Genomic DNA, 12,157 nt, shown 5'->3' with positions numbered 1-12,157 from the left:
TCATTTCCAACCCAAACCAGTCTGTGACTCTGTAACTTTTACCAAATGCCTGCGGTCTCCTGTCGATGAAGATGTGCTTGCTGCTCCAGGAGCTCTCAGGTCAGTGGTAGCATTTCCTTTTCCACCCGCTTGCTCCCTTTCCTCCTGGGCATCTGTCTACCATCCCTGAGGGTGCTCACATTAACCCTTTCCTATTGCCCTGGGTGTTGTACAGTCCCTAACCTCTGCCACAGCAGCACAAAAGCCAAAGTTATCCCCATTACTTCTTCCAAAGGTGTTGACCTTGGACACATCTCCCATGACAGAGAAGGTTCCGGACATGCCACAGGCTGGGTCTAGCTGTAGCCATGCTTTGGCCTTGCACTGCTTCCAATTTCAGTGTTTCTGCTCCTTGTTTCTTAACAACTCACATCTTGATTGGTCATATCCCAGTAAGGCCGCTCGCCATACGACATCACTTCCCACATGACTATTCCATAGCTCCACACATCACTGGCCGATGTGAATTTTCGGTACTGAATTGCCTCAGGTGCTGTCCATCGTATTGGGATCTTCCCACCCTGCAGGAACAAAAGAAGAGGGTATTGACAGAAAGAGCAAGAGTAACTGGAAAAGACAACTGTCCAAAACTGCCCCAGGACTACCCCTAACACGACACCAGGGTGTCTGTGGTTTGTCTAGCAAAGTCCACAGAACCACCAAGGATGATGATTCCACTCATTTGTGTGGTGAGCTGTCTCAAGGCTGCACCAGCCTCTTGGGGAAGAAGCTTTTTCTGTTACTCACCTTGAACCTCTCAAGCTAAGGTTTTGTCTATTGCTCCTTATTGTACCATCTTGTACCACTGCAAAGAGTTTGGCTCTGTCTTCTTCGTAACTGCCCTTCAAGTACTGCAGGTCACTTACAGATTCCCTCCTCTTCACAGTATTAAACAAGCCCAGCTCCTTCTACCTGCCTACTCCTATAGCAGTCTTCAGAAGGACAAAATGCCCTCTGTGCTGGTAAGGTCTTTAGTAACAAAAATGAAGGGTGAACATCTTTAGTATGGCATGCTTGGTCACTGGTGGAGATGAGATGGGCTGGGTAGGCTGTGGGGTCTCTGTCGTCCTGCTGGCAACAGCAGCTCTGGAGAAATCAGTACTCTCCACTCCCATAGAGGACTTATGCACTGAAGTGCAGAAGAGTGGCCTACACAGCATGGGGCCACAGGGCAACGCTCTGCTTAAGGCCTTGTAGCCTCGTGGTTTTCCACCAAGAACTTTGGACTTGAGGCATTCACAACTCAAGAGACTTCCTGAAGGGAAAAATCTTCCCCTGTGCTGGAAAACAAGCAAACCTGTCTGTGTTCTGTGGCTCTGAGAAGACTAAGGAACATTGTATTTTCTCAGTGAATAACTACCATGTCATACTAAGGGTCTTCTAGGACTTAACAGGACTCAGACGCTGTACATGCTAGAACAAGATAATGTTCCTTAATCTCCTCAAAGCCACAAACTTCAGACAAATAGTTTGGTTTTCACAAGAAGGGGAGACCAAGCACTCCATACCAACCATGCTGTCTTCCCCATCAGGTATAGTATTAACAGAGCTCCTGACAAGAAGCAGATTTCAAAAATGGCTAAAAAGAAATCCATGGATTTCTCCACTGCCCCAATGATGACTTAGGGCCAATATTCATTACAATCCAGCCTTAACAGTCCTGTGTAAACATGTCAGAGGACTCCCATCTGGGCCATGCTAGGTGGTTATAATGCATCATCCCAAATAAAAGCTTTATCAAGGACATGTAGATGCTTGCAGACATGCCTGGAAGAAGACCCAGCTATCCACAGGAATTGGGCCCACCAACAGCCACAGGACAACTGGACAGCACTTTGCAAGAGAAAATCTTCCTTGATTCATTTCATTGGTCTTTCCCATCTGGCACCTTATTTCCATTGCTGACATCCTGAAAAATGTCAAAGGGAAGGGATCTTCCCCTTTCCCTGACTCCTTCCTTCACCACCCATCCCTCCCCCTCGTGAAGAGCAGCTTTACCAGTGCACTGGTATAGGTAGGATCAGAGGTGTCATCCTCCAGAAACCGAGAGAGGCCAAAGTCAGACACTTTGCAGACCAGGTTGCTGTTCACCAGGATGTTGCGGGCAGCCAGGTCCCGATGCACGTAGTTCATATCGGCCAGGTACTTCATGCCTGCGGCGATGCCTCGCAGCATGCCCACCAGCTGGATCACTGTGAACTGCCCATCATTTTGCTTAAAGGAAAAGAGGGAAAGAGTCCACATGAGCAGAGAAAATGCACAGCCTGGCATGGTCAGGCAAACAACCAGTAGCCTCTTTCTACACTGCATGTCAATACACATCTATTCCACTAGTACCTAAGTTCCCTCTCAAAGAAAGAGGGTGGAGAGCTCACAGGGCTGGAAGTCACTCTCACACCCTATGGGCATCATTGTGATGGCTGCTGTTATCCAAAGGTGGCAGATCTGCCAGACCTTGCACAGGAGGGTTCGGAAGGGGTACCTATTCCTAGGTTATCTCCCTTCAACACAGTGAATTATCCATTTCAAACTCAGACGTCTAAATATTTAGACAGAGCAGCTGGAGGTGAAGTCCTGCTGTGTTAAAGCTATGTCAGACTGTCTTTCTATGTCCACAGAGGCAGAGTTTGTACAGGCGTCTGTATGCACGTGTACAGGTAGGCACAGCCTTTTGCTGGTATGAGCAGACACACTTAACAGATGACAGCCTTGGTGCCACCTCCACTTCTGTTGCTGAAACACAGACCTCTGGACTATGCAGCAGCTGCCCCAGCGACAACGAGTGCTGGGCAGTGAAGGGCACTGCTACACTGGCACAAGGAAGGGACCCTTCCCCTCCAGTCCTCCTCTGGCCCAACATCATCTCTGGAGCTGCGTGCTCCTGGGATCTCCTACCCGTAAGAAGGAGTCCAGTGAGCCGTTCTCCATGAACTCAGTAATGATCATGACTGGGGAGCTCTTGGTCACTACTCCCTCCAGGTGGATGACATTGGGGTGGTCAAACTGCCCCATGATGCTGGCTTCGCTCAAGAAGTCCCGTCTCTGCTTCTCCGTGTAACCAGACTTCAGGGTCTTGATGGCCACAAAGATCTCTCTTTTACCAGGAAGCTTGAGATGCCCACTGCACACCTCACCAAACTCCCCTGTGAAGAGAGGGAAACAGGTCAGGCTTGGCAGCCTCCCACATCTCTGCCTTTCTCCCTGAGGGACCATGCTCCCTGCATGCCCCTGAGCTCACCACCCACCATCTCATCTGTGCTTCCTCCCTCGCTCCACACCAAAGACCTCCCTTCAGGTGCATTCATCACTGGTGAGGATGTGGGACTATATGCACATGGGAACTCCTCGTCTCCAGCAAGGGGATGTACTTGCTCCTCCAGTACTGGACCACCTTACTCCTGCTAGTCCAGGCTGGGGCTAAGCGCAACACATTACTGACACTAGGCTTCCCAGTATATGTAAGGCTAAATCCTCACCAAAGCCTGACACCGCAAAGGAGACTGCTGCTGAGGGCCAGCCAGCCATTCCCAGTTCACCTACCTGCCCCAATCACCTGCTCAATTTTGACACAAGAGATATCGATTTCTTTTGCAAATTCCCTGACAGCCTCATTGGGATCTTCGTAGGTGAACGGATCGATATAAATCTTCATCCCTGGAGTCACTGCATAAAGGTGAGGGAGAGAGTCAGACAGACAGACGCAAATGGAATGACTGATGGCTGTCATCGAGGAAAAGAGAAACCTATTAGTGTGTGGGGATTTTTACCCCAGCAAGTCACATCATGAAGGGCATGAAGCAGACACTGCAAGGCAGTTTGACAGAAAACATGCAGAGCCATGTTTGCACAGAACTATTAAAGCTGGATTGTAATGGATAGTGGCCCGTAAGTCATTACAGGGCAGTGGAGGTCTACATGATTAGCTAGGACTTCAAACTGACCATGGAGAACCACACATCCTCTGCAGCAGGATTTGGCTTTAGCAGATCCAGAGGAAAAGCAAGAGGAGCATTTGCTTTCAGGAGGTGGTGCACAGGCACACCAATGGCACACCACACGCACGCTGCAGCACTGCAAGAGGACCATTTGCAGAGACTGCAGCTCTGCCCCACTGGCCTCCTCTGCATGCTGCTTCCACCTCATCACATCATCCCATCAGAGGCATGGGGAAGTTGAGGAGATGACCTGGGCTTAGGACTCAAGACAGGGAGAGACAATCTGTCCCCTGTTCTGATGGTTAACCCCGCCTGAGGTTTGGGTCCCTTCTGTACCCTCAACTTTGCCGAGACAAGCTGTAGGGGATGCTGGGGAAACTGCAAAAGCCAAGCTCTTCCTGCTAGGCAGACCAGAAGACACAGTGATATGCTTATGTGAAAGGCAATAGCCATGGGATCTGGTGAGGCTGGACTGCTGATGCCACACTGCACGCTACCTACACCATGAGACGGCTCCTACCTGCAGTTCTCCCCTTTCTGTACTTCTTTTGCTGGCCTCTGGCTTGCCCCAGAGTTAGGGGTATTCGGAGAGCAGAGCTCACAGCTCACTAAAATAAGGAGCCCAACACAACCCGAGGCACAACTCCTGGCTCCATGTGTAGGATTCAGGGTAGTTCCTGCCATGCTTACAGGCTCCACGCGCCTTGGCAATTTGCTAACCATAAGCTGTAGCCTCCCCGCAGCAATCACTGCTGGGGAGCCGAGCAGGCACTGTGCCTTGGACTGGCTTCTTGAGTGACGACGTGGCTAAAAGGCACCCCAGGCCCATTATCAGTTCATCTGCATCCAGTGGCATTGTGCCTGTTCCAACAGTCGTGAAGGCACCGCTATTAATGCCATCACAGCCTGAAGTTGTCATGTTACGTACCAGACCCCAGGAGAAAGCGTGAATGTATGTCTACACATGCAGCATGGGCTGACAAACAACTGAGAGCTGCATTTCCATAATCTTTCTTGAGTGTCATTTTCCCTGGAAAAGTTATAGCAATGCAGCCAGCATGGTGCTGCTCTGGCAGCCTCAGTGCCTCAGGTAAATGCAGAAGCAACAGTGAATCCCGTGCTGAAACACTACTGATGTTTTCCCCTCCCTAAAGAAGGCCCAGGTCTGTACAGGAACGTGGTATTCAGAAATCCTGAAGCTGCAAGTATAACACGACGTAAACAACGACTGAGATTTGAACGAAGCAGGATTATAGGGACAGATGAGGGAGGAGAAAGGCATTTCAGAGGGCATGCAGCAAGGGGTTAATAAGAGGAATAAGTATGCACTGGGGTGAGGCAGGGTGTGAAAGCAGATGTGCCTTGCAGTACACAGGGGTGTTGGAAGGAGGATGCAAGAGAGGGCATGTTATGTGTTGTATTAGATACCTATATAGAGATGTATCCACTAGGATTCTGGGAGCACTGGGGTGGGCTCTAGCAAAAGCACCACGAGGTATGGGGGTTCCTGCATAGGACAGTGCTCTGCAGGAGGTGAGTAGGTTGAGAAAGGGGTCTTCACTGCTGCCCACAAGCTGGGCAAAGCTCAGGAGTCAGCATAGCAAGACAAGGTGTAGTGCCAGCAGCTGCAGGGGTGCGTGCTGGATGTCACAGGGATTCATAGGGCATGCACAGATGTTTGCTGCATGGATGGCACACACCACCACCCAGGTCTGGAGAGGGGGACAGGGATCTAGATCATAGGGGACTGGTGGGTGATCTAGATAGCACAGGTCCTCCTGTCTACCCATGCACACGCCAGCCTGGCTAGGTGGCCTGAGCGCTCCCCACATGCTGCAAGGAATGAGTGAACAGGAACACAAACCGAAGAGAGAGCGGACCCCCAGGCCTGGCGGGGGGCCGCAGTACGTACTGTGGCCACTGGTATAGTGCTGCAGCTTGTCGGTGTACTCAGAGTCTGCACGCTCAAAGCCCCGTCTTCTGGAAAGAAAGGGAGTCCTGAGCACCAGCACGGCTCCACTGGGGCTGAAGATGCACTGCAGGGGCATCTTTCCCTCTTCATCTTCCAATCCCCGTTCTCCCCTTCCCTGCCACCCACTATCTCCAGTTACCACCCCCTTGTACAGCCCCAGCCCCGGTCATGGGCTCAGACTGACCTACCTGTTGCATACAATAATGATGACGACCACAGCAATGAGGAACACCAGTCCTGCCGCAGAGGAGCCGATAATGAGTGGCAGTTTCTCCTGGACACTGGTCTGGTATTCGGCTGACAAGCAAGGAAGAAGGAAGGGGTTACTGTGGCACAGGATAGGTCTACACTCAGAAGTTCACCAAGGTCTCAATGACATCCTAAACTGGAGAGACATCAATCTGACAGATGGACCACTCGGTGGATGAAGAATTGGCTGGATGGCCACACGCAAAAGATTTGTGGTCAACGGCTCAATGTCCAGCTGGAGACCAGTAACGAGTGGTGCTCAGGGAATCCTTTGTAGGTGATATGGACAGTGGGATTGATGCACCCTCAGCAAGTTTGCCGATGACACCAAGCTCTGTGGTTCAGTTGGTACACTGGAGGGAAGGGATGCCAGCCAGAGAGACCTGGATATGCTTGACAAGTGGGCCAATGACAACCTCATGAAGTTCAACCAAGCCAAGTGCAAGGTCAGGGCAATCCTAGTTCAAGGTAGATATAAGGGAGAAGCTCTTTACTGTGAGGGTGGTGAGGCACTGGCAAAGGTTGCCCCAAAAAGTGGTAAATGCTCCATCTCTGGCACTGATCAAGGCCAGGCTGGATGGAGTCTTGGGTGACATGGTCTAATGTGAGGCGTCCCTTCCCATGGCAGGGGGGTTGGAACTGGATGATCTTAAGGTCCTTTCCAACCCAAACTGTTCTATGATTCTAAGGTCAGAGCACATCCCTGAGCCATGTCCACATTTGCATGGCTGTTGCTAATGGGCTTCCTGGCATGGTTTTGGTCCTGGACCTGTAGTGCTATCCCAGTCATGGCTCAGGTTGGCTGTGACTGGGGAAGTGCCCCAGTAGAAAGGTTGGATGGAGCTATCCCTTTTGAGTGGAAATTTTAGTCCCATGGATGCAAGCTGTGCCTTGCTCCTTGGCCTGAGGGCCAGAAAACTGGCTTGGCCTGTTTGATTTAGCAGCACAAATTCAGAAAATAAAGACCCAGGTCTGCATTTGTCATTGACAGCTGCGCACGTGAAGATCACAAATCTTGTTTCCTCTTAATCCAACCGAGTCGACACGTCCCCATGCACCCTTGAAGCAACAGCAGGGGGACCAGCACTGCTACCAGTGCACCTCCATCTTCCTCAATTCTCTCTAAACCCTGTGTCATCTTTATATAAAGGCATCTGAAGGCTCACCTTCAGTCATAGTCTGGAAGTACATCTTGCCACTATACCGGCCATACCCAGCCACCGTACGTGCCCGCACTTGGAAGACGTAGATGGTGCCAGCTTTGAGGTTTTGCACTGCCACGGTGTTGGTGGGGCTCTTCACTGTTGTTGAATTTAACTCGTTCAGATCCTGCCAAGAAAACACAAATCTGTCATCAGGAAAGTAAGTGGAGAATCAGGCACTGCATCTCTAGAAGGAGGAAGTGCAGGAGACCACGGCAGCATGGATGGAGAAACAACCATGAGGACAGCATGGGCCTGAACAAACAGGTTATTTCGCTAAGCCTGCATCCTGGCAGGGAGACACAGAAAGATACCCCTGGGCTATCACCTCTCAGGAAAGGCTTGGACGAAGGTGTTAGATAGAAAACTCAGGTCATTTCTCCAAGCCTTAAGCTCAATGTGGATGGGAACTGCTTCCCTCTTCTGTACCCACTTTCTCTTAGTGCTGTCCTTCTTCCTCACTTCCTCCTCCTGTGATTGATCCAGCTTTCATAGCTTCTCCATTTGCTCTTCTCCATCTCCTTTTGCCTGTGCTGGAGCTAAAGCCCACCTGAACCTGAGGTTTTGGACCTCAAGAGAAGCACTGCTGCCTGGGACTGTGTCATGGTTTAAGCCCAGCCACTACCTCAGAACTATGCAGCCACTCACTCACTCCCCCCTTTTCCACATGTGCCAGGCAGGATGGGGTGGAGAATCGAAAGAATATAAACCTCACAGGTTCAGATAAGAACAGTCCAATAACTAAAGTATAATATAAAAAGTATAATATAAAACTACTACTACTAATGATAAGGGAAATAACAAGGGGAGAGAACACAACCGCTCACCACCTGCCGACCGATACCCAGCCCAACCTGAGCAGCGATCTGAGGCCTTCTGGGTGACTCCCCCCGGTTTCTATCCTGGGCATGACGTGCTCTGGTATGGAATACCCCTATGGCTAGTTTGGGTCTGGGGTCCTGGCTCTGCATCCTGCTGGCTTCTTGTGTCCCTCCTCACTGGCAGAGCATGAGACTGAAAAAGTCCTTGATCAGGGTAAGCATTACTGAGCAACAGCTATAACATCGGTGTGTTATCGGCACTGTTCTCAGAGTAAAGTCAAAAACACAGCACTGCACCAGCTACTAACGAGGAGAAAAAGAACTGTTACAGCCTGCTTCACACACTGGTTTGCAGTACCCCTGCCCAGTGACTGCTTCACCAGGGACCATGCCAGGTTTTCAAAGCTGGGCAGCCAAACAGCATATTAAAAGCGACAATGAGACTACTTCCAAATTTGAGCAGCCCCATCATAATGGTATAGACGGCATTGCACTTGTGTAGATGATGGATCCATCACTGTCCTTAGTAACTACGCCCTTTTAGCTGAACATCCAGAAGCACTAGTGGATGGGCAGGGTCTCCTTGTGCAAGCCACTGTACAAGAGAACAGACAGCCCCTGCCCTTCCAGGGATATGGAGAAATAGGTCAACAGAGGACGAAAGAGGGTGCTGAATGTGGTCAGGGCTAGGTGGGCAGATGCCTGGAGCCACGAAGTCCCGAAAGTCAGCTCAAAGCAGCAATATATGCAAACAGCGTGGTTTCTGGGGAACAGAGACATCTTAGGAAAGCCAAGCTGTGAGTACGCGCTCCCATAAAACAGGCACAGGCAACAGCTTTTGAATCAAACGTGTATAGCAACGTTGAAAGCGCTCAACCTTTCTGGTAGCACCTCCGATCCGGCAGGTCAGGCTGCCTTGGCAGGGTCACTGGTTGGAAGAGATCAGCAGCTGACAGCTCAGGATCCGAGCTGGCAAGCGTACAGGCAAATCTCTGAAATCTGCTCACTTCAGGCACTGCAAAGGGCTCAGCAAGCCCGACAACTGCCACTCCATACAGGCTGACTAGTGAGGTGAGATAACCTCATGAGAAGCAGGCAGGGACTGGCAGAAAGGAGACAGACACATAGTTTGTGCAATGGCATCAAGTAGGACTGAGGGTGTGATCAAGGAACTGGACTTCTGTCTCAGATGTGACACTCCACGGGGGGGGCATGGAGGGATTTCTTCTTGTCCTGTGCTAACATTAGACCAGAATGAAACTCCCCGTGAGTGGCAAAGCATTCACTCCTCTTCACTAACTCCTGCAAGGACTCCTCAAGGACAGAGGGTGTCAAAGCGGTGACGAGGCAGAAGGTCTCACCTTGTGATGAGCCAAGGTTTCATCACACAATGGTACAAGTCATGCAGGATGCTGCTCTCTTGTGCTGCTTTGGCTGCCTGCAGGCACAGTGAGGGAGGAGTCAGTGGAGGCTCTGCACCAAGCTTGCACACCCTTTGCCTGGGCTGCATCCTCAGCCTCCTCACCTGATGGAGCACAGGGTGAGTCAGAAGTTGTCTTCCTCACCCATAAATGGTGGAGTTTGCCTTTGGGGGCTGCTGGTCTCCTTTTTTTCTGCTTAGCCGTCTGGTGACTTTGCTTTCACGTTCATTCCCTTGTGAGAACACCACTGGTACCTTCACCCAGAGGATGTGCCCAGCCAGAAGCCGTACCAGCAACACGAGAGGTCCACAAAGAACAGTCATTCACTGTGGGGCTCCATACGACAGACCATGTTGAGCCAATGTTCTCCTTATGTTCCTGGGAGAGCTTGGTGCTTTCTCAATTAGACATCGTGCTGGAACAGAACTGCAAATGCACTGGCATTTGTGAGATGGATTATCCTCATGACCTGGGGTTGAGCAGACTATTCTGCTCACAGCTGCAAAGCAGCTGAAAGGCAACATTCATGGAGTTAATTTCTTCTTGTATTAAGCTTTTGATTGAGCAGTGCTCTGCTGTGGATGGCTGGTAAGAGAGTGGTCTGCCAGGAATGTGTTTCTCCCAACACAATGTGTAGTCAAATGTGCAGTCAAACCTGGAGGCTTAGAAACGCTGATGGCACATCACTCTGCAGGGTAATGAAAACACCTCGGAGACCTCCACTATTAACAGGTTCAGGAGCAGTTTCTTCTCCTAAAAACCCTAAAAAGCCAGCTTTATCCACCAGGACCTGGCACTGAAGGTGCCCAGGTATCACTGGGGCGTTTGGGAATTACACTAATGACAGTGAAAAGCTCAAGTACAGGGAAAAATACCAAGAAAGACCAAGCAAAGATGAACACACAGGAAGCTGATTGCCTTGTGTGTCTGATCAGGCCTCAGCAGTCCCTTGGACCTTTCCCAGGAAGGCTAAGAGGGAAATAGGTCAGGACATGTTTACAGCGTTTAGTGCTCAGGGGCTTGCATGAATCCTCCCAGGCCCTTGGATGGCACAAACAACACAATTGTCTTAAAGTCATTTGTCCAACTGTTCAAGGGGACCTCATCGCTGCTCTTGGAGGACTTTCAATTGAATGCAGTGGGCATGCTTACAAGATGGTTTATGACTTGGGAAATGGATGTCTGTCTATCTGAGGAAGGTGTGCTCGTGACTCTGCTCTCCTTTAATCCCAGACCACAAATAAAAAAGCATTTACAGCTCTCCACCTTCCCTCATCAAATCTATTCTTTTCCCTTGGCATACAGCTCAGCCATCAGCTCTCCAGCAACCTCTGCATTCACTTCCAACACTTCTCCCCTTCCACCCCTAGGGCTTCTCCAGTAGGTCAAGGGCATCCCAGGCAGTTTAGAGTCCAAGTCCAAGCTGTTGTTTTTTGCACAGGTTTGTTGGGTTGGTTTCTGGGCGGTTTTGGTTTTGTTTTTCCTGCTGATGTTGGTTTTAATTCGGAAATCCTAATTCAGAATAACACTCTTCTTATTTCCTCATAGCTTTGCTTTTGAATCCTCAGCTGTTTCCCCTTCCCATGAGTCAAATTTAAACTCAAACCAAAGTCTGATCAATAGAGTTCCTTGAAACACAGTTAGTCTGGGAAAGGCCCAAAGAATCCGCAAAAAAGTGTTTCTAAAAAGTCATGCTTTATCATCCAAAATCAATAAATAAATACATACATAAAGCCAAAGGAAAATGGCAACCGACTGAACTTGGCAGACAGCTCCTCTGTGCATCTGCACAGCAGCACTTTGCTGTGGTTCCTGAAGCAAACAGAGCCACACGTACAAAGCTAGTCCAAGGCTGCGTGCCAAATCATCACATACATCTGAATTTCAGCCCCTACGGGACTGTGTGCATTAAAGAGGGATGCTCAGATGTGGTAACAGGGTACTGCCAGCCGCTCTGGGGGTAAATCCATGGGGTCCACAGTTTCCTGACTGATGGAGAACACCACTTGGGTGGAGATCTCAAAAGCATTTGCTCTCCCAGCCGGGAATCTGATCAACTGCATTGTGTTAAAGTGGGTCTGGATGCCTCTCACAAGAAAACTGAGCCCCTGACAGAAGCAGTGTGGCCCCTGGGACTGCAGGAAAGCCATCACGATTCTATGACAAGGCCATGAGAAGGCTGGTGAACGTCTTCTATGAGGAAAGTCTGAGGGAGCTGGGGTTTTTCAGCCTGGAGAAGAGAATGGGGAGACCTCATTGTAGCCTTTCAATACTTAAAGGAGGCTTAAAAGAAAGATGGGGACAGGCTTTTTTAGTAGGGCCTGCAGTGATAGGATGAGGAGTAAGAGTTTTAAACTGAAGAAGGGTAGATTCAGACTAGATATAAGGAAGAAATCTTTACAATGGGAGTGGTGAAAGACTGGCATAGTTTGCCCAGAGAGGTTGTGGATGTCCCATCCCTAGAGACATTCAAGATCAGGCTCGAAAGGGTTCTGAGCAAGCTGATCAAGTTGATGTC

The 12,157-nt window shown here is 50.0% G+C and overlaps 1 protein-coding gene across 2 annotated transcripts in view; it reads right to left on the bottom strand.

Moving 5' to 3' along the window:
• Positions 1-12,157, bottom strand: part of EPHB2 (EPH receptor B2) — a 108,923-nt gene that overhangs the window by 6,179 nt on the left and 90,587 nt on the right. Inside the window, exons 7-13 of one of the 2 annotated variants that reach the window (XM_065696867.1) lie at positions 7,362-7,524; positions 6,135-6,243; positions 5,887-5,951; positions 3,580-3,702; positions 2,935-3,182; positions 2,038-2,253; positions 411-560 (exon numbers count right to left, since the gene is read on the bottom strand). In XM_065696867.1, coding sequence (XP_065552939.1) covers positions 411-560; positions 2,038-2,253; positions 2,935-3,182; positions 3,580-3,702; positions 5,887-5,951; positions 6,135-6,243; positions 7,362-7,524 — 1,074 coding nt within the window. Of the gene's footprint in view, positions 1-410; positions 561-2,037; positions 2,254-2,934; positions 3,183-3,579; positions 3,703-5,886; positions 5,955-6,134; positions 6,244-7,361; positions 7,525-12,157 lie in introns of both variants that reach the window. The other variant, XM_065696866.1, reaches the window with a different exon arrangement.

This window comes from Lathamus discolor, chromosome 16 (assembly GCF_037157495.1).
Source record: "Lathamus discolor isolate bLatDis1 chromosome 16, bLatDis1.hap1, whole genome shotgun sequence".
Classification (NCBI taxonomy): domain Eukaryota; kingdom Metazoa; phylum Chordata; class Aves; order Psittaciformes; family Psittacidae; genus Lathamus; species Lathamus discolor.
The sequence above is the reverse complement of the archived record's forward strand: the minus strand, read 5'-3'. Positions and strand labels throughout refer to the sequence as shown.